The sequence below is a fragment of the Fusarium coffeatum genome (genome assembly GCF_003316985.1).
Source record: "Fusarium coffeatum strain FIESC_28 chromosome Unknown BRIP53273_contig_75, whole genome shotgun sequence".
Lineage (NCBI taxonomy): Eukaryota > Fungi > Ascomycota > Sordariomycetes > Hypocreales > Nectriaceae > Fusarium > Fusarium coffeatum.
Window position 1 is genome coordinate 45,375 of NW_022157871.1, and position 19,954 is coordinate 65,328.

At 48.7% G+C, this 19,954-nt stretch overlaps 7 protein-coding genes across 7 annotated transcripts; 3 read left to right on the plus strand and 4 right to left on the minus strand.

Moving 5' to 3' along the window:
- Window positions 1–3,510: 3,510 nt before the first annotated feature.
- FIESC28_03549 (uncharacterized protein) lies at window positions 3,511–4,963 on the minus strand (the record flags this gene model as incomplete). The annotated part of the gene is made up of 3 exons (XM_031157698.1): window positions 3,511–3,684; window positions 3,741–4,693; window positions 4,771–4,963. The coding sequence occupies 3 exons, from the start codon at window positions 4,961–4,963 to the stop codon at window positions 3,511–3,513; spliced, it is 1,320 nt and encodes a 439-aa protein (XP_031018211.1).
- Window positions 4,964–5,909: 946 nt separating this feature from the next.
- Window positions 5,910–6,898, plus strand: FIESC28_03550 (uncharacterized protein; the record flags this gene model as incomplete). The annotated part of the gene is made up of 3 exons (XM_031157699.1): window positions 5,910–5,961; window positions 6,013–6,138; window positions 6,192–6,898. 3 exons carry the CDS (start codon window positions 5,910–5,912, stop codon window positions 6,896–6,898), a joined length of 885 nt encoding a protein of 294 aa, XP_031018212.1.
- A 981-nt stretch (window positions 6,899–7,879) lies between these two features.
- Window positions 7,880–10,477, minus strand: FIESC28_03551 (uncharacterized protein; the record flags this gene model as incomplete). The annotated part of the gene is made up of 3 exons (XM_031157700.1): window positions 7,880–8,156; window positions 8,202–10,121; window positions 10,176–10,477. 3 exons carry the CDS (start codon window positions 10,475–10,477, stop codon window positions 7,880–7,882), a joined length of 2,499 nt encoding a protein of 832 aa, XP_031018213.1.
- Window positions 10,478–11,862: 1,385 nt separating this feature from the next.
- FIESC28_03552 (uncharacterized protein) lies at window positions 11,863–13,557 on the minus strand (the record flags this gene model as incomplete). The annotated part of the gene is made up of 2 exons (XM_031157701.1): window positions 11,863–12,006; window positions 12,064–13,557. 2 exons carry the CDS (start codon window positions 13,555–13,557, stop codon window positions 11,863–11,865), a joined length of 1,638 nt encoding a protein of 545 aa, XP_031018214.1.
- A 380-nt stretch (window positions 13,558–13,937) lies between these two features.
- FIESC28_03553 (uncharacterized protein) lies at window positions 13,938–14,871 on the plus strand (the record flags this gene model as incomplete). The annotated part of the gene is made up of 4 exons (XM_031157702.1): window positions 13,938–13,968; window positions 14,058–14,506; window positions 14,569–14,791; window positions 14,846–14,871. The coding sequence occupies 4 exons, from the start codon at window positions 13,938–13,940 to the stop codon at window positions 14,869–14,871; spliced, it is 729 nt and encodes a 242-aa protein (XP_031018215.1).
- A 623-nt stretch (window positions 14,872–15,494) lies between these two features.
- Window positions 15,495–17,654, minus strand: FIESC28_03554 (uncharacterized protein; the record flags this gene model as incomplete). The annotated part of the gene is made up of 2 exons (XM_031157703.1): window positions 15,495–15,948; window positions 16,192–17,654. The coding sequence occupies 2 exons, from the start codon at window positions 17,652–17,654 to the stop codon at window positions 15,495–15,497; spliced, it is 1,917 nt and encodes a 638-aa protein (XP_031018216.1).
- Window positions 17,655–18,302: 648 nt separating this feature from the next.
- Window positions 18,303–19,811, plus strand: FIESC28_03555 (uncharacterized protein; the record flags this gene model as incomplete). Its single annotated transcript, XM_031157704.1, has 2 exons — window positions 18,303–18,471; window positions 18,517–19,811. 2 exons carry the CDS (start codon window positions 18,303–18,305, stop codon window positions 19,809–19,811), a joined length of 1,464 nt encoding a protein of 487 aa, XP_031018217.1.
- Between the last annotated feature and the right edge of the window lie 143 nt (window positions 19,812–19,954).

Consider the following 19,954-nt stretch of genomic DNA (forward strand, 5'->3'; position numbering starts at 1 on the left):
GGGAGGTAGTGGAGGTTTAAGGTCCATGAGACCCAGACCAGACGCTACGCCCAAGTGAAAGTAGCCCAGAACATGGCCCCCAAGGACCTAGAAGAAGCTAATTTACTTGCCCTGTGTGGCTTTATTAGGCATGCGTTACAGTGCACACGATTGATGGAAGAAGAGTGGAGGCCCATGCCATTGGATGGATCAACAATGGATCCAGTCCCTTTCCCTTTTTTTCTCGACGGGTCCATTCATGATGGGACATGGATCAGAAAGAGGGTACTGTATGGATGTGAATACTGATACATGCAGACAGAAAAAGGCGTTGAATTCAAGAATATGTACGGTGTGAAAAAAGACCCAATGGCCGAGATAGAGACAAAGCACTGGCAAGATAGACCAGACTTACATGTGAAGTTAAAGGTCATTAAGTTTGAGTTGCACAACATGTAACCTCTATGAAATTTGGACGCCCCTTACAGTACTGACCTACTAAGGTACAGGTAGGACGGGACTACACCATACCCACACCCATGCTCTCGTTTACACGATCCAATCTGATATCCATGACGGGATCAATCTATAGTGTAGTCTCATAATCTACTCTATCAAGGCACCAAGACCCCTCGCTATCGCCACTTGATAACGGAAGTCTGTGCTCACGATGTGCAAATCTAGTTCTTCTGAGGGAATTCAACATCGCCGCCCGCTTACCACGTACAATCTATGACCCTCTCAGCCTCAACATCGTATCTGAAGTTCAAACTCTTGATTGAATACGAGCACCCAACATAAACTACGCTGATCTGATATTTCACCCCGCTTTGGCATACACAATATCCAAGCCTAACTCAATTCCTCCGAAACTAAACTGATCCAAGACCGAGACTGGTCTCCTCGTGACCAAAAGGGGCCTTGACTATTGACTACCGTGCTTAAGGTTGTCAGCAATGGTCATGTAATGCTTCTTTTTTGTTTTGATAGATAGGTACGAATCCACTCGAGACGGAGACACAACCATTTAAAGGTAGGCGAGCTCCTTACCCTGAGCCAAAAGTTTTATTAGATATGTACGATATTAAGATGCTTTACTCGGAAGGGCAGCTATCTTGTAACTTACCTGGTTAAGTTTCATCGGCTTTGGTCAGTTGCATCTAATCTCGTTGCTTCGGAGCAGAGGACCAGCAACCGCGGTAACAACAACAAGGGACTAATAACATCTCAAATGACCTGTATTTTTGCATGATAGTCAATGTTTTCTGTATCTTAAGGCTCTCTAGTCTGGTAATAACTTGTTTCTTGTCTTTGTACGCTTCGACTATATCATATGTCATCGTCCTTGGTTCTTGAGGGAAAACTCGAGGCTATCAAAACATCCATCCATGGATACAAACACAATGCGATGCGATGCCGGATACAAGACGCAAGGCAATCTACAGATAGGTAGGTACCTAGCAATGCAATGAGACACCAGCCAGGGGCTTCCTCGACAGACTCCACCAATTCCAAGCCGCTTCCGGGTCCTGGTGCACTTTTTAAGGGACCAGACCAATTCGGTTGCATCCACAACGCCTCGGTCTGGGGTACTTGGGCCTCCATTGCATCCTGTCGGGATCCAATATGAATCATTTCCATTAGCAAAATCACTATGTACTGTATTTTTCATCCGTAATTAAAAACTGTTGCCCATTCGATTCAATTCAATTGCACTATCCACCCTTTGTCGACACCATTTGAAAGTCCTCGTGACCGCTAAGCACTACCTAGGTTAGTTGATGGAATTATCCTCAGCCTCACCTCTCGATTTAAATCCAGCAGCAAAGCCAACGCTTTCTTAGTGCACGGCACCTCGAGGTAGAGTATGTCTTTGGGGCTGGGTTGAACATGGCCTCTTCATTGCCCCCTTTTATGATACCTTTACTGTATGTGATCCAGGATCCGTTGGTTTATCGTACCGAATTATTATCTTGGAAACCCCAACAGTGGTCTAGAAGGTCATTCTGTCCCATCGAATATGGACCCTAGATTCGCAGTCGAGTTCTACACTAACGCCGTATCCCTCCGCCTCTGTGCACTAAAGTATTGGATCCATACATGGCTAACGTCCATTTCCTCCGCCCCAGGATCACCCTTTTTTTAGCAACCCATGTGCTGCGCTGGTCAAAGCCAAGGGACCACAAGGCAAATTAAACTGCACGCGTGTTCATCCAGACTTCACATGGACTAGAGATTTGTTAGACATCAAAGACGCGTACACTCATTCTTCAAGACTAACAAGGTGCACTGACTTTGAACTGCCTTGCTGGATCGAGATGTCAACATCAAGCCACCACTGCTTGTGCTACAGAGAAGTATGCAAGGGCACTTTCCAGTGACGCACGAGGCCAACAGTGTTTGCCGTATCATAATCCAGGCTCGTTGCTGCGTGTGGCTACGGTTTCACCACTGCAATGACTGGTCGCATTCTGTCTGCATATGGTGTCTGTTGCAAATGCTGTGGGTTCGTTTGGACCTCTCAAGATTCGGCTAGTACTCTTTGGTAATCTTTCCCTGTGACCATTCCGGACCCTGAATTCTGATCATGTTTGGATTGGAACAATTGATGGGTTGACTTGATAAGCCAATCACATATTCTGTTCCTTGAAGCAATTTCAACGACTAAACTTAACGACTTCAAGTAGAGACTAACACTATGTCTTCTTTACCTATGACTGGTCACGATGTTTTGTTAGACTCTCTCATCATCAAGCCCTTCTGCCGAAAATATTCAAGACGTCGCTTAATTGGGCCTTATCCATGACTGTCGCGCATCCATTTCTCTTACTGCCGTCTCTCGCTCCGCCAATAAGTATCATGAACCCGGACAGTTCATGCATCATATAAAATGGCAGCCCTTCGCTTCGTCACTAGACTATCTGAGTATCCATTATTTACGCACGGTCAATTGAGGATTTCGTCACTAATCTCCGTGCTCACCTTTTGTGACAGGCACAAAGCCAGTAAAGATCGACTCCATGGGTGTCGTCAATCCAAGATCTTCCGGTAAAGAAAGAAGAAAATGCAGAAGCTCTGGGTCTCTGGGAGCTCCCCATGTGCTTACTTCCGTGGCTGCAGATCTCAATCAATTGTTCCCTGTCAAGACCGTTGCGAATTCGCAAGCTAAGTACGGATACTCTGGTACTGTACTGTACTGTAAGCAGACTAGCGACATCTTTTTTTACCCTCTCATGCGACATCAGATCCATATTGAATGGGCCTCATCATATACTGTATACTCCAATTGAAGTTCAATATATTGCAACTTATACAGTATGCCTATGCAAAAACGCAGTCTCTTAACATTTACAATGCTGCTTAAGATCACAACTAATCCAGAACGCCTACCCTTCCAACGCATATAGCAGTGGACTTTTTGTATGTCTAGGTAGGTATGCTGTCCTCTACCAATGACATTTTGGCTAAAGCCTATCTGCTAAACCAGTCACTCTCGTCTTTATAAATCTCTCAAAATGTAACTCCGCCCGCTTACAGGTCCTTGGATCGCATCTTCTTGAGACGAGCCGCGCCCTCAAACAATCCTCGGTCAACAGCAGCGGCCACAGTCAGAGTTCCACCGACAATGGCGCAAAGTCCAGCAAGGAAACCACTGAAGGTCTTGGCCTTCTCTTCACGGTTGACAACCTTCATGGGAGAGATATCCTGATGCGACTGTTAGCTTCGATATCACACCGATGTTGATATAAGGATGCACTTACGTAGGAGAAGAAGACACCAGGGATACCACCGCTGGTGTGTTGACGCTCTGCGTGACCCTCAGCAGCATCGTTACCACCTGCCAGGCTTCGTCTGTGGCTGGTCACAGAGTACTGGTGAGTCTCGAGGCTGCCATCCTCAGCGTAACCGTAAGCCCCAAGACCAGCGTTGTCGTCTTGTAAGAGACCAGCAATCTTGATGCCCTTGCTGTCCCAGCCAAGGGGTAGGTAAGAGGTTGGCACAATCTTGACAAAGTACATAAAGTTGTAGTTGGGGTCGTGGGTTTCCTGGTGAGTGTCGTCGAGAGGGTTCTGGTGGTGGTTGGTCCAGAGCGTGTTCTTTGCGCCGACCTTGCGGGCGATGTGGTCAGGGAGCTGAGGACCGAAGCGAAGAGAGTGCACATGGTGAGTGAAGTCATGTGTGTGACCCTTGGGCACATCCCAGTAGTTCTTAAGATCGTGAACGTGCATATTGCCGCTGCTGAAGCTTCGTCCGGGGGCGAAATGGAAGTTACCAATAACCTTGTTCACACGTAGGCCTCCCTCAATACGGCAACCCTCGTCACGCTGAGCGTCCAGCTTCTCGCCATAATGCTCGCGTTCACACTGCTCAACGCCCTCACCACGGCCAAAGGCCCACGAGGCCTGGGCATAGGCCTCGCGAACTTCGTCACAAGTCTGACAACAACCGGCTTTCTGAGCATTGGCAGGAGGTTGAGCACCGTAGCAGCCACCGCAGTAGGAGGGGTCGAGGTGGTGGGCGGCATCATCGTGGAGCGAGAGGGACTTGGTATCGATAACAGCACCTCCTTTGTTCTCAGGTTGGAGGCGGACTTTGTTGACACCGTGCATAACTCCGTGCTGCTGCTCGCCAGAAACATCCATGACATCCAGAGTCAGTAGCTCACAGGGCATCTTGGGGAAGGTGATGTTAAGATGAATCTCCATGCGCTCGCCTATAAGACAAGATTGTATCAGTATTGGTTCCGAAAGAGCGCAGATGATCCAATGGCAGTGGATGCCTTTCGCATACCTCTTCCCTTGTCCACAATCAACTCAGGATGTATATCAATGCGACGATACTCTGCCCATTCACCCCAGGACAGGAACAGGACCACCAGCAAGGATACGATCGTGACGATACCACCACTCGTCGTTCGAATTCGCGCTTCATCGACTGTCTTGGTAAAGGCATCAAGCCTTGTAAATCTCGATTTTGGAGCCATGGCGATCTATCTGCGACAGCGATAGCCGGGATAGTTGTTGAGTTGAGAGTGTCTTGAAGTTGCGACACCAATCAAAAAGGAGAGGCAGGTACGGTTGCGAGGAATTGGAACGGATATACAAGAACAAGAGATGGATCAGATCAACCGTGAAAAAAGAGAGACAGCATTTGTCGAGGTTCTCTGCGTGATTTCAGATCTGCACCTGGCACTCGAGAATCCGATCAAGCAAAAGAAAAAGAAAACACAAGCAAATGCGAGAATAGAAAGAATTACAGTACAAGTTGTCGTTTTCCTGAAATGTAAAGGCCACCTTTTTCCTACTGCGGCTGACGTCCTGTTCTAAAACGTAGCTCCGGGGGCGCTTTGCAGGGTCTAGTCCCCTCCATATCAGTACGCTAATCCAGGACAGGTCTAGCGTCTCAATTAGTCTCCATCTTCCTACATGAGATATCGCAACTACCAAATGGATGAACTTTATAAATGCGAATCAAACATGAATTGCTGTGACATATAGCCAAATCAACATATAAGAAGATGTTGAATACCGATGTACTAGTTAATGGCAGTGGATTAACAAGACTTCCTGCTCTGCGTTCCCACCGAGGCAAGAATGCAAAGTGCCTTAACTGTGACTGTCTCAGAACAAAGACTCGGGCCATTCTTGTCTCTGGTTGGCCGCGCGGGTTTCGAGTCTCCACTGAAGCTCTTTGCGCAACAGCCTAACGTCGATTTATTGGCAAGGCTGAGAAATTCCAGCTTTCTTCCAAACTCAACAAACCATTGCGACTTGTGATACTTTTTTTGTCTTCGCTATAGCAACAAAGCATAGGATCTCATCCTTGATCAGACTCTACAGTTCGCTGCCATATATCACGTTCTGATAAATTTCTCTGTGCCCATTGTTGTTCCTGTCAATTGCGACATCTATTCATATCACGTCAACATCATGTCCACAAGGCCACCTTCTCGCGTTGTCTTTGTCGGCAACATTCCCTATGGTATGTCGAACCTCCGCATGCTCAGCGCATGACATCTAACCTCTCTCTCAGGTCTCACCGAGGAACAAATTACCGATATCTTCAGTAGTGCTGGCAAGGTCGAGCGTTTCCGCCTCGTTTACGATTCTGAGACTGGCCGACCCAAGGGTTTTGGTTTCGCAGATTACCCCGATACAGGTACAATACTCGAAAATCTATCGCTCCCATTCATTTCTAACATAAGCGCCTAGACTCTGCCTCTTCCGCTGTCCGCAACTTGAACGATTATGAGATTATGGGCCGAAAACTTCGCGTCGATTTCAGCAACGAACAAAAAAGCAGTGATGACGACAAGGACCAAGGCACATCCGGCTACAACGCACACGCTTCGAACGGCGCGGCACCCAGCTACAATGCACAGCCCAGCACGCTTCCTCCTCTGCCCGCTGGAAAGGAGCTACCACCTGGCGTTACTTGCACCGATGCTATTTCACGAACACTCGAAACCCTACCTCCTCCTCAGCTTCTCGACATTCTTTCCCAGATGAAAACTCTCGCAACCACAGAGCCGCAGCGAGCTACCGAGCTTCTGCAACAAGCGCCACAACTGGGATACGCTGTGTTCCAGGCTCTGCTCCTCATGGGTCTTGTTTCACCTGAGGCGATCCAGTCTGTTGTTGAGCCTGGAGCGCCGCCTCCGGCTGCTTTCCCTCCTGCCCCCATGCCTGGCTTCCCCGGTGTGAGTAACACTCCACCTGTGGCTGCTATGCCGTACCAAGCACCACCTCAGCCTTACGCTGCCCCTCCTGCTGCCGCCCCCGCGCCAGTTGCGCAAGACCAGGAAGCCCTGATGCGCGCAGTCATGGAGCTTCCTCAGGCCCAGATTGATATGCTTCCCGAGGCAGAGAGGCAACAGATTCTAGCTCTCCGAGCTAGCTTTGCCGGACAGCGGAGGTAAACTTGTATCAAAGAACGGATGACGGAAGGCCTTGAGGAATGATTCAGTACCGCATACCGAAGAACACGGCAGGACCCTTCGTATCCTAGCTTAGGTCGACATTGGGTGTATCAGGCGTTATGGCGTAGAATTGGCTACGGATTTGCTGTTGTGGATGCCATACCCGAGGACGGGTCAAGAGAAGAAGTATTGTAGCTAACTGCCATATGGCGTTGCAGATAACTGCACGCAACTTGTTGTGCTGCATTTGGGATGACATCCCTCAGCGCATAAGGCGACAAAATGGCGATCTCTCGCTTCAAGCTGATATATCTTTGAACCAAAAAAATACTATTAATATAACATTACAACATCTCACATATACTCATATCAATCCAAGGTACCCACAGCGACCATCAAGTTACTACAATGTGCAAGTTGTTCAACGCCCCTCCTCTTGGATGGACCAGGTATAGGGTGGGCTTTTCGGAATTGTCCAGTTTCAGTTTTCGTGCCACAATCGTATCTTGTGCATAGTGAAACGAGATAATTGGTTCAAACACAAAAGAAGCATTAGTTATTATTACTATAGGTTATCTGAGAAGTAGAAAATGTTATTGGTGGATGGTCATTGACAACCGGTGAAATGCTTGTTGAAGTATCAAGTTCAGTCAAGCCTATGAAATCATAAATACCAACATACGACAAGTTAGAAATCTGAACGCTGACATTATATTCTTGGGCTCGGAGCAATTTTGTTTCTAGCTATACCACCGGGAGAAATCCCAACCATCTACCAGCACAAGACGAATGTGTATCCCTGAACGAAAACTCCGAATCCCAAATCCATCTCATACTGATATATTCCTGAACACCACCAATACAAAGAGAATGAAGCGGAGCTGCAAGTTCGCTGTTTGCCTTGTATGCTCCTGGACAGAAAACGTAAAATAGTATGCTTTGCTCTTCCTCCCATGCCTCATCCGGTAAATATTTACCGCATTAAACAATATTGTATACCCTCTTGGCGATCATGTAGCATGCGAGGCCAAAGAACAATAAGCCACCGGTAATCCAGAAGAACCATGTGAGGTCCCCTTCATACTCCTGGCCTGGTACCCACACGTTCATACCCCACAAACCTGTGATGATGTTCATGGGTAGTACGATCGTTCCGAGCACAGTGAGCTTGCCAAGAACGTCGGCTGTCTGTTCTTGACGCTCGTTCATGCGTATGTTGATCTGAGCGAGGTAGTTGCCATGGGAGCGAGCGAGAATCCTGGACATGTTAGCGGGGTTTTGGTATAAGTGAGAAACGACATACTTTTCATAGTGGCCAAGATTGGCAGTCATAGTGACAATGTGATCTTGGATATCACCAAGATACAGACCAATTTCTGATCGTGGTGCAACGTCCCATCGTTCGTTGCAGCGTTTTGCAAAACCCTTGATAACGTCTGCCTTGTTACCCAACAACCTGTAAAGCTTCATCACTTTCTTTCTGCACTCTCCCACCTGCTGGAGCATGTCTACGTTTGAGTCAGAGCCCCCCATCGCTTCATCGCTCTTGGAAGATTCATCATTAAGTCTCTTATCAGCAGAAGAGTGCAGCCTTAGGATGGCATCGTCAATATCATCAACTTCTGTTTCGATTTTCTCGATCAATGGCGCAAAAACGTCAGTGATGTCGTCAATAATGGCGTATGAGATCCAATCCGAAGAAAGTATCAAGTAGTCCTTCAGCTGTCGAATTCTGCGGCGGACATTGGCGGGATGTGGTGTCCTCGAGAAATGGAAACTGATGACCCCCTCACGGAAGACGACGACGTACATATCAACAGGCTCCAAAAAGTTGTTGCCGTCTTCGTCCTGATCAAATGATCGGTAGTTGACAAAGTAATAATGTCGGAAAAGCTCGACCTTCTCGCGAGCTTCCTGGAGCATAATATCCTCTGCAGTAAGCGGGTGGATGCCGAATGCTTTAGATATAACTTTCATCTCAGCCTCAGTGGGACGAAGAACATCAAGCCACCAGACTGGCCGCTCGCCGTACCTAATCATTTTTTCGTTTGAATCTCCTTCAGTATTCTGAGAGACATGGGCTGTTTCGTCTGCAGATTTTCGACCACTGGGTGTGGCACGGCCAGACTCACTTTGCGAGATGACATGTGCCAAAGGATCTTTGAGAGGTGATATAGTCCCTTCGCGTGATTCGTGGTGATCGTGGACAGTTGATAGGGATGGTTGGCGTGTGTGAGCCTTTGAGTTCCCATCCGTGTTGAGGTTATGGAGTTTGGTTGGTAGCATAGGTTCAATGTCCTCATCGTCGGATTCATCATCTGAAAGCACCCGAGGGTCTGGAACAAAAAGTTCGCGGAATCCCCCCCCAGGCTGAACCAGTTCAGAAATGGTCTGACTATGAACTGTGCTCTGGAACTCCTCGTTGAAGTACGTGAATCGGTATGGTGACTCTTCGACTGCCTCGTAAAACTGTCCTTTACGTACTGGACGTAGACGACCATTGATGAGCTGCGGCTCAGTGATACGTTTGACTCGACGCTCCTCTGTCCGATCCTCTTTCTCCATGTGGCTCCAGTCCTCTAGAACAGACAAGTCAGGCCATTGACCACGGCGGCGACGCGTTCGGTACTGCCGGTGCTCGTGAGCCTGCGATTGAGCATCATCGTCGCCAAGCTCTGACATGCCAGGAGCAGGGAAGCACACATCCTGCTCGGCTTCGGTCGCCATCCTACGGTTCATGTCGGGACGGCCATCCCGCATGTCATCAATGTCGGAATGGCAGTCGATCTCGCCCATTAACCGATGTGGAGAATCGTCACGAGCGCCGAGTCCGTCTCGTATCATGACATCCCCTAAGCTGAGCTCTATGCGGTCGGCAGTACCAAACGTAGGTGAGCCGGGCATTGATGGAGGAGCATTGACATCGTAATTGTCTCGTGCGCCGGATGAGGTTCCTAGGCGCGTTGTTGAAGATTTGTTCGACGCGCGACGGCTTCTCGTGCGATTCGACCTTGCTTCACTTGCACCGTAGCCAGAAACTATCGATTCGCCAAGTAGTGGTGCGTTTTCGTCCCATACTGCGTGCTCTCCGTGCTCCTGCTCAGCAGAAACCGCCGGTATCGATCGCAGGCGATTGCTACTCGAGCCTGTATATGGGGACACTGGGATACCACCAGGAGCTGGTGCGGTTGAGGTTCGTCTGGGACGCAATGGCTGATGATCTCTGATAGTCTTATTAGTGGGCGTCATGACAATACTCCACATGTGGATAACTCACCGATGATCTAACAATGCTTCACTGTCGATACTGGTATTGCTTAAGTTTGCGCGAGGAAGATTAAAGAAACCCTCTCCTGTAGCTTCGCGAACCTCATCATGCTCATCGTCGTCCAATGCCGCAAAGCTCTTTCTGCGCGTCCTTTTCTTCCTACCACCGCGATGTCCCTTCCTCTTCCTAGCCTTGGATGCGTTGGAGTTATTTGAGGACTCAGGAGCCTGGGCCTGGTTCGGATTTGAAGTAGGAGGGGTTGACGTGGGTTTGCTCGGGCTACCCAAGTCGGCAAAACGATTGCTCGACATTGTGAGAGTCGCCGATAAATGAAGTCAATGGCGAGGGAAGAGAAAGGAAAATTCCGAGGATAGGTGAGGAGAAAAGCCAACGCCAAAGGTGTACGTAGTGGTGCGAGGTCTCGCTTGCAAGCCGCTACAAATCAAGAGGTAATGATGTCAGATCAAAGGTTGACAGGGGATATGCACTTTTAGTGTGGTTCGCACTAACATGCAAGCAGAAGAAGAAAAAGTCAAAACGAAATTTGGTCCATTTTTCCAAGTGAAACCGATACTTTTCCAATGGTCAAATAAATTGGTATGGCTATGAACTCTCTTTTGAATCAGAGTATACTTACTCGTGATCCAATTGACTGCAGGTGCAGTTGAATGCATTTGCCCACGTGAGGACTGTCATAAACCAAAATGTTAGCAGGTCGACTACAGTGACTTAGACTAACCTTTAGCGCATACAAGCTGCAAGCAGAAGCCACCAATGGAATTTATCCAGGGACAAATGCCCGCAGCGAACGTGCCTTGTAGGTGCCCTGGGGTTGGTAAATATGGATCCTTGTCGGACTGCGAGTTGGATTGTCGAATGATTCTGTTCTGCATGGCCAAGCTTTGAGTGAAACAGTGTGCTACCAGTCTAGGCGTCTATACTCAATAATATCATTACCACGAAACCACCACGTTATCCTTAGCATGTATAAATGTTGGATTATAAAATTACCTGGCAAATTGTCGATCGAGAACACCCACACTGGAGCGAGACAGAAGGTATTAACTTATCTCTCTATGTAGAATTAAAGCGAGATTCAATTATAAGATTAACATTAGAGTTAAACATCCGCCTCACACCGATGCTTCAGTGGGCATTAAACTGAATGGAGGAAGGCATTCGGGCTTCTTTACTAAACCACTAAACTGCTGCGAGGATCCCAATGGCATTCAGAACGATGAGCTCTTCCTTCTGAGCTTTCAGGACTTGTTGATCGATTTCTGTATATCAACCATCAAATAGAAAAGGCGCGGTGGCGGAGTGGTCTAACGCGATAGACTAGAAATCTATTCTCCTCGGAGGCGTCTGTTCGAATCAGGCCCGCGTCGACTTGAAAAAAGTCGGGCTCTTCAAGAGCCCTACATCCTTTCTATCTTTTTATTTTTTTGTTGCTAGTTTTCAAGAACAATGTTACTCTACCCAATAACTTGGCAAATACAAGGGATTTCAAATGAACAAATGTGTTGATCTTTGCAAAGGTGTACGACAAGGAGGAAAATGAGTAATATCCATTTTTAGGCCCATTTGATCCTTTTGTAAATTAGGCTATCATCTTGTAGAGGTATCTATATTCTGAATACTTTTTAACCAACGGCTTGGTATTAACAACTGTAAACAACATTCATTCTGAGCACCCTCAGTTCTGTCCAAAATCCCACAATTTGACAAACAGGTTATCAGGCTCATCAGCACCCTCATTGGGGAAAAAGACCTTCTTAGGGATATGGAACTCGGTAACAGGGGCCTTCTTGATCTCCTTCGCTATCTCAGCATCGAGAAGCTATCAAAAGGGTTAGCATCTTTCCAATCTGTAAATATTAGGAGTGAAAACACTTACAGTAGCGTATGAGTGATCAAGGAAATCCTCCATGTTATATGACTGCTTAGTGAACTGCTCAGAGATAATTTTGGAGATTGTCGCAACATTAGGGTGGTAATGCGACTGCAGCTGGACAAGCTCCCACAAACAACTGTCAATCGCCTGCGTGTGGATAGGATCCGTCTCGTCTGGCAGAAATGGGTCTTCGGCACCGTGCTCCTCGATGTGCTTCTTCACCTCTGGGTCTCGAATCTCGCGGTGAATCATAAATGTGCACGTCGGGTGACGCTTGAGCAAGTTATAAATCCAAGGTGTGACGAACACAATAGCTCCAGGAGGAGCGTTCAGTGAGAGACGAGCAAGACGCTTGATGAAACTAGCCACCAGGGCAGCCGGAAGATGTGTCGAGGCAAGGAAGGTGTCGAGAAGACGGAAGAATCGAGACCGATGCTTAGAATGCAGGATGTCGCGATCAAGGAGAGAGTAAAGTTTGGTGTAAAAGGATGGATAGTCGAGGTTTCGTTCTGAGATCAAGTAAAAGACGCCGGAAAGAGCGAGGAGAGAAGTCGAACCGCCTGCATCGTAGCAGTCTGTCAAGAAGTCCGAGAGAACCTCGGGCTGTGCGAACCAGGGCGCAATCACTGTCGCGAGGACTTCGAGGATCTGTTTTCGTTGCCGTTGCCCGTCTTCACCGATAAGGCCCATCAGAGCAAACCATGCATCCTGACCTTGTTTCTTGTGCTTGTTTACGCTGCAGAGAGGGTGACCCTTCTTCTTGGGCTTAGGAATATAGAAATCCTCGAGTTGATTGGCAGACTCAGGTACGCCATCGAGAGCTGAGAGCAACGCGAAGCAGCGTTCAAAAAGCTGTGGTGAGGGACTGTCTTCATGCGCCTTTATAATATTCTTGACAACATCGAATGTGTAGAAACGAAGATCATCATACTCTTCCACAAATTCCTCGACATAGGTCTTCATCACCTCCTCATTGTCACTCTCAAGCAAGGAAGAAACAATTTCGAGGAGGAAAGCACGTGGGAATGTGTAGTCTTCACGATTGTAGAGAGACTCACCCTCGCCTTTGAGCGTCCTCATACTCAAGGTCAGGGCTGTGGGTGCCAGTTCTTCATCCTCTAGCATAGCAAGTAGAGTTTTCTTGAACTCTTCAAACTGCTTCTTGAGCCAGTTCACGACAGTTTTGTCCTTGTCAGAAAGAGTCTTCTTGGAAGTCATGGATCCTTGGGCAAGTAACCGTAGAAAAATTCGGCACAGAGCGACTGTGGCTAGCATACTTTCTGCGTCGCCATTCTTGAAGCCATTAGCAGTACCGAGAAGAACAGCAATGTCATTGTAGTTTTTTCTCGACTCCAAAATGCCCTTTTCCATCAGAAGAATCTTGGCGTTGGGGTCTTCGGACTCATCGCTTGATACCGATGAGCGTCGACGCTTGGTGGGTTCCTCTTGGATGGAGGACCTCTTGCGCTTGGAGCGCTCAGAAACCGTTTTTGACATGTTGAAATATGAGAAGTTGATCGATAGAATGATTATCTTAATAGAACGGTGAGTGAGAGCAATCAGATCAAAGCCCCGCGGTAGGCTTAAGATCCACGAGAAAAGTTGAATACCAGAGGCGATTAATGGTCAAAAGATTGATACTTCTCTCATCTAAGTTATGAAAAGGGAAATCTTCAAAATCTTTAGACGTTGAAATTTTGTCCAATCAACGTTAAGCTGCATTCACACGGTAAAATCCCGGCCTTCCAGATCTACTTGATCAATCAAGGTCACGTGTTTTTGATTGTTGCCGAGCTAGCGCGATAAAACCTCAACCTCACTTCCAGCTCTCCGATCAACGACAAGCCCCGGATACCCCCATCACGAACCATCTCACAATGGCGTCACGCTTGGCACGAAGCGCCGTCGGTACGTCGAGAAACCTCGAATTCCTCGATTCGAAGCCAATTCGACCCCAATTGGCGCACCGTTGACCCCTACTGACCCCCGATATGTAGGCGCTCCCCTCCTCCGACCCGTCCTCGCCCGCCGAGCTGCCCCTGCCTTCTCCGTTGCCGCCGCGCGATACAACAGCAATGTTCCCGCCGAGGACCCAAAGAAGAAGGCTCAGAGCATCATCGACTCTCTTCCCGGTAACAGCATCCTCAGCAAGAGCGCCATTCTCAGCTCCGCCGCCGCTCTCTCCATCTACGCCATCTCCAGCGAGTACTACGTCATGAACGAGGAGACCATCATCGCCGTCTCCCTTCTTTCCGTCTGGGGTGCTCTGATCAAGTACGGTGGCCCTGCCTACAAGGAGTGGGCTGAGGCGCAGAACAACAAGATCAAGAACATTCTCAACAGCGCCCGTGCCGACCACACCGAGGCTGTCAAGGGCCGTATTGAGGACGTCAAGCAGATGGGCAGCGTTGTTGAGATCACCAAGAACCTGTTCGAGGTTTCCAAGGTAAATTCGAAGTGCCTGTTGGATGAAAATATGGGCTATGGCTGATTACGGTTGTTTTGTAGGAGACCGCCAAGCTTGAGTCTGAGGCTTTCGAGCTTGAGCAGAAGACCGCTCTGGCTGCTGAGGCCAAGGCCGTCCTTGAGTCCTGGGTCCGATACGAGAGTCAGGTCAAGCAGCGCCAGCAGAAGGAGCTTGCTCAGTCCGTTATCGCCAAGGTCCAGAAGGAGCTCGAGAACCCCAAGGTCCTTCAGCAGATCCTCCAGCAGAGTGTTGCTGATATTGAGAGTATGTCTCACCAATCTCGGCCAATCTGATGACATGGCTAACACACTTTTACAGAGATCGTTGCCTCGAAGGCCCAATAGATAATTCCACGCCGCTAGAGTCTCGATCACCGGATTCCACGGTTTTTCTTTGTACCCCCTTTGTGTTATAAAAACACCTGTGCATTAGCCGAATCAATCAAGACCCTAGTTACTTCATTGCCGGATAGCTGTTGTCTGTGAGATCTCGAGGTTTGGGTCCATTGTGTTCAAATGGGTTTATCGGAGCTGTAAATTGCTCGTCGGGAAAGGTCGGGATCTCCGACATCGCCTATTCTCGGCGGATCGCAAAATATCAAAAACACATCTACAACACAACAGCTTCAGCTGCCACACTCAAATGATAATCGACTCAAGTGAATTTATCGTATGTTGTTATTCAATCACATTAGCTGTGTGCTTTAGGCTACTGACGGCGGGGTTATTGCATCTATGATAGTTCAATCTTCTATTGTGCAAATCATCGGCTATGTTGGCATGTCTGGTTTAAATTCTCATGCATTTGTACAATAATCGTACATTGAAAGGACTAAAGCCTCAACGCCTATCCCAAGAGCATCTGCTCCATTGCCCCATTACCCAAAATAATCTCCTGCTAAGAAGATAGGAAATGGTAATTATGGAATGCTATCGAGTCAATGCTCAAAATACATTAAACATAAATATTAGTAGAGAGGCCTTGGTTCCTCCCATTTCTTCATCTGGGACGTGGCCTTTGAACCCTCTGGAGAGTCTGTGTGCAAGTCAGGACCGACCGACACTCGGCCACTTCGTCTCCTCCTCGCCCCCTCGCCAGCGACAGGGCCAATCCATTCCCAAGCACGTCCAACCTCGCCGCTTCTTCCCTCGCGCTGACTCGTTCGGACGTTGCTGTTCTGTTCTACCACAGCTCGGACTCGCTGCCAGATGCGTTCCCGCTCGGACAACGAGTGCACAGTTCGGAGAACGTCATCTCTCAAGTTTGGTAGAAACAGCCACGGGTCGTCAATGCCCTCCTCACCCAGCTCCTTCTGGTTGGCAAGTCTTCCTAGGACGGTATCGACCAACGCGGGAATCTGAGCTTTTGTAGCTACATGCTTCTGGTATCGGGCCCGCATATAGAAGACGCCCAAGATGGCACTAATTAAAAGTCCAATTGTGAGTCGATATCTTGCCAAACTGAGTCGGAGCGATCGTTTGAGCGCGCAGGTGAGCGGAAGGCGAGCGAGAGACGTGGACGATAGCTGTCGATCTGGAAGATCGGAGGAATCGGACGATCTGTAGGGTCGACAGTGGATCTGGTTAGTCCATGGTCAGAAACAGTTGAAGCAATAATGTTGTTGCCAGCTTGGCTTTTCCGGCGTTCAAGTAGAAATGACTTACGGTGCTGTCTCAATAATCTCGACCTCTTCCCTTGTCGCAACTTCGCCGATAGCGGCGGCCCAAAGTTCATCGAACTCCTCCTCGCTGAGTCTATGGGAGCGTTTGCGACTAACAGTCTTCTTAAGCTCGTGTTCGGGAATGGCAGGAGAGTCTTCCTTATGACCATCTTCAGTAACAAGTTCACCACACTCATACTGGGCTCGTCGTTCTCTGAGTTCTTCAATAGCCTTATCGGCCACGGCCTTGACACGCCTGGCCTTCTCACCATCAGGCTCACAAGTGGGTGGGACAGGGACCAGACCACCAAGAGACAAAGGGTGAGGCTTGAGAATGAAGCCACTCTCACAACGAACTGAGTAGTCTCCGTAACAGTAAGCATGGGCTGGGCAACGTTCGCATTGGGGCTCAACGAAAGGCAAGAGAGCGTCTGGAACAGGAAAGTCTGGAGACACAAGCGATTTTGCTTGTCCACCAACCTCGCAGTATCCAACAGCTATCTTCTCTTGGCGATACCAGGCAAGGTACGCTCCGAAGAGTGACAAAAATAGCACCAAGAGAGGAGCCTTGAAACCGCCTTTACGGGTAACCTGGCCCGCAGGTTTGCGAGGCTCGACCGCTGTCTCGCCTCGACTTGCAGCTTCCTCAAGTTCCAGCTGTTCATTAGGTGTAAACTCCTCACCGGGTTCGAGCAAGTCCGGTGTTGGCTCACGATATATAGGAGTTTGAGGTTGGTAGGACTCCTCGTAGTCGTCACTGTAACCGCTTGTTCTGAGCCTTGATGAAGACTTTACACTCCTAACAGAATCACCAGCTGTGCGACGGCGGTTGGTGGGTGTTTTGTTCTGAGCCGGGGAGCTTCCACTTTGGAAGGGATTATCGTATGTAAAAACACTCTCTTCGTGGTCGGGTAAAATTGTTGCTTCCTCCTCCTCCTCCTCTTCGTCTTCGTCTTCGTCTTCTTCAGGTTCAGGTTCTTGCTTAATCTGCGGTGTTACGGACCTGCGCGGCTGACGGACAGAGCGAGGCGCCTCATAGTAATCGGGCTCGTCAGTGTGCGAAAGCGCGCGGCTTACTGATCGAGTGCTACGCTTTGTGGGGCTTTTAGGCGCAGGAGTCATAAGAGCATCATCCTCAACCTTAATGCGACTTGATGTCTTTCGTGGCGACTTTGATCGTTTCTTCACCGTTGAAGGGGGAGGCAGATCATAATCGTCCCAAGTACCGTTATCCTCGGGACTGCCAGCGTTCACGATGCCCATGCTAGACCTCTTGGCGCGCGCGCGCTGAGCTCGAAGCTTTGGGGCCTGGGGCAAAACATGCTGTTCCACTAGTTCAACGAGCTGGGACTTCTTTGCGGTTCCCGGATACTCGATGTTATGTGTGACAAGAATTGATCGTAGGCGTGGTACGGTAACAGAGCGCGGGTCAAAACCCTCTTCGAGATAATCGTCGATATCGGCCATTGCGATGACTTAGCTTAACGAATAGAACGATAAGCGAAGAAAGTATAGGGCATGGACGAGGATAGTAAGGTTATATAACATGCAGGTCGCAGATAGGAGACCGTCCACGTTTTTGTAGCTTCGTAAATCAAGCCTGAGGTGCAAAGAGTTTCAGAGTAACAACAAAGGAGAGCAGGCAACCACTCTCGAGTCAGCGATATCGACTTTGAAAGCTGATACCACAACAAATAAGATGAAAAATCCTTTTCACAAGAATATTGAGAAAAGAGCAGAAATTCTGCAGTGGTGGGGTGATGGATCGTGAAAGAACCGTTTGTCTCTGGGTTGGCAAGCGAATTGTTGATGACGGGCGCGGGAGAGACCCTTGACGCAATGACAACTGATAGCGCGGTTGTCTGTGGCAACTCAAATCAGGTTCGTGACCACCCTGTCACTTTGACCCGCTCAACATGTCGCTGAGATGGGATCCTTGTAGCACCGCCACATGTGCAAGCCACATTGTGCCACCTCTACAAGCTATCGAATGATTGAGGGACGATTTGCTAAAAGTGATATGGAGCTTCAAGTTATGCCTTTCACTCAATTGTAGGTTTTGTAATTGTCGCAACCCGATTACTTGGCCATACCGTATAATTTTGGTAAAGGAAAATGTTGGCTCGTCGATCCGTTCTGGGCAAGCCCGGCTTTGTCTGTCGGACATGTGCCCGTCAATATCAGTCCCAACTGCGGCGGGCTTCGACCTCTACCCAGGACAACATCTACGACGTTGTGTGTGTCGGTGGCGGACCGGCAGGTCTGAGTTTACTGACTGCTCTTCGTAAGTTTCTGGTATTCAATTGATTGGCGTCTTTAACACTGCTAGGTGCCAATCCTATAACTGCTGGCCTTCGAGTGGCTCTTGTTGAAGCTCAAGACCTTTCCAGGATATCCTCGTTCTCACTTCCCTCGACTCAATTCTCCAACCGATGTAGCTCTCTTACCCCGGCATCGGCTCAGTATCTCGACAAGATTGGAGCATGGCGACATTTGCAACGTGATCGAGTTCAGGACTATCAAGAGATGCAAGTATGGGATGGAGTTACGGGTGCCCGAATCGAGTTCGACTGGCCACCCAGCACGACTGGAGACAAAACAATTGCCTACATGACGGAGAATCTGAACTTGACATCCGGTCTGCTGAAACGATTGTACGAGCTTGGTGGAGTGGACGTTTTTGACAAGACCAAGGTCGAGAGCATTGATCTTGGCAAGGAAACTGAGGACCTTGACTTGAGCGAATGGCCGGTCGTGCAGCTCTCAAGTGGCCAATCCTTAGCAGCACGTCTTCTTGTTGGAGCAGACGGAGCCAACAGCCCTGTGCGTACATTTGCTGGGATAAATAGCCGTGGTTGGGACTACGGCAGACATGGTGTTGTCGCAACTCTAGAGCTGGAAGGCGAGGGCTGGGGTGGTGAGTTCAACAAGATTGCTTATCAGCGGTTCTTGCCCACTGGACCTGTTGCGATGTTGCCCATGCCTGGCAAGTATGCTACACTAGTCTGGTCTACTACCCCAGAAAAGGCTGCTCTTCTTAAGAGCTTAGCCCCCAAGGACTTTATTGCTATGGTCAATGCTGCTTTCCGACTAAGCCCTGTCGATATTGGCTTTATGCACTCTCAGCAGGAAAACCAGGCAGAAGAGCTGTCATGGCGTTTACAACATACGCACTTTGATACAAAGGCCCTTCCTCAGGCTGTCGTCGGTGTGCAAGAAGGCAGTATCGCATCTTTCCCCCTGAAGCTGCGACATGCTGATACATATACTGGTGAACGTGTTGCGCTTGTGGGCGACGCGGCTCATACAATCCACCCATTGGCAGGCCAAGGCCTGAACCAAGGTCAGGGAGATGCTCAGAGTCTAGTCAAGACCATCGAGTTTGCCGTCTCTCATGGCCAGGACCTTGGCACCTCACTCTCTCTTGAGTCCTACAACAGCGAGAGATATGCCGCCAACCACATCATTCTCAATGTCTGCGACAAGCTCCACAAGCTCTACTCTGTCGAGAGTGGCCCTTTGATACCGCTGCGTTCCGTTGGTCTCAGAGCTGTTAATGCCCTGGCACCCCTGAAGAACTTCTTCATGGAGCAGGCCTCTGGCACTGGTACCAAGATCCTGTAAAATACATGTATACTCTTGATTTGTAACATTAGATCTGTACATAATCACTCTGGGAAAAGTCTAGCCAAAAATGGAACTAAGATGATTCATTGCTAAATTTCAACAAGCATCACCTCTGCATAGCTTCTCGCTCGAGCACAAGA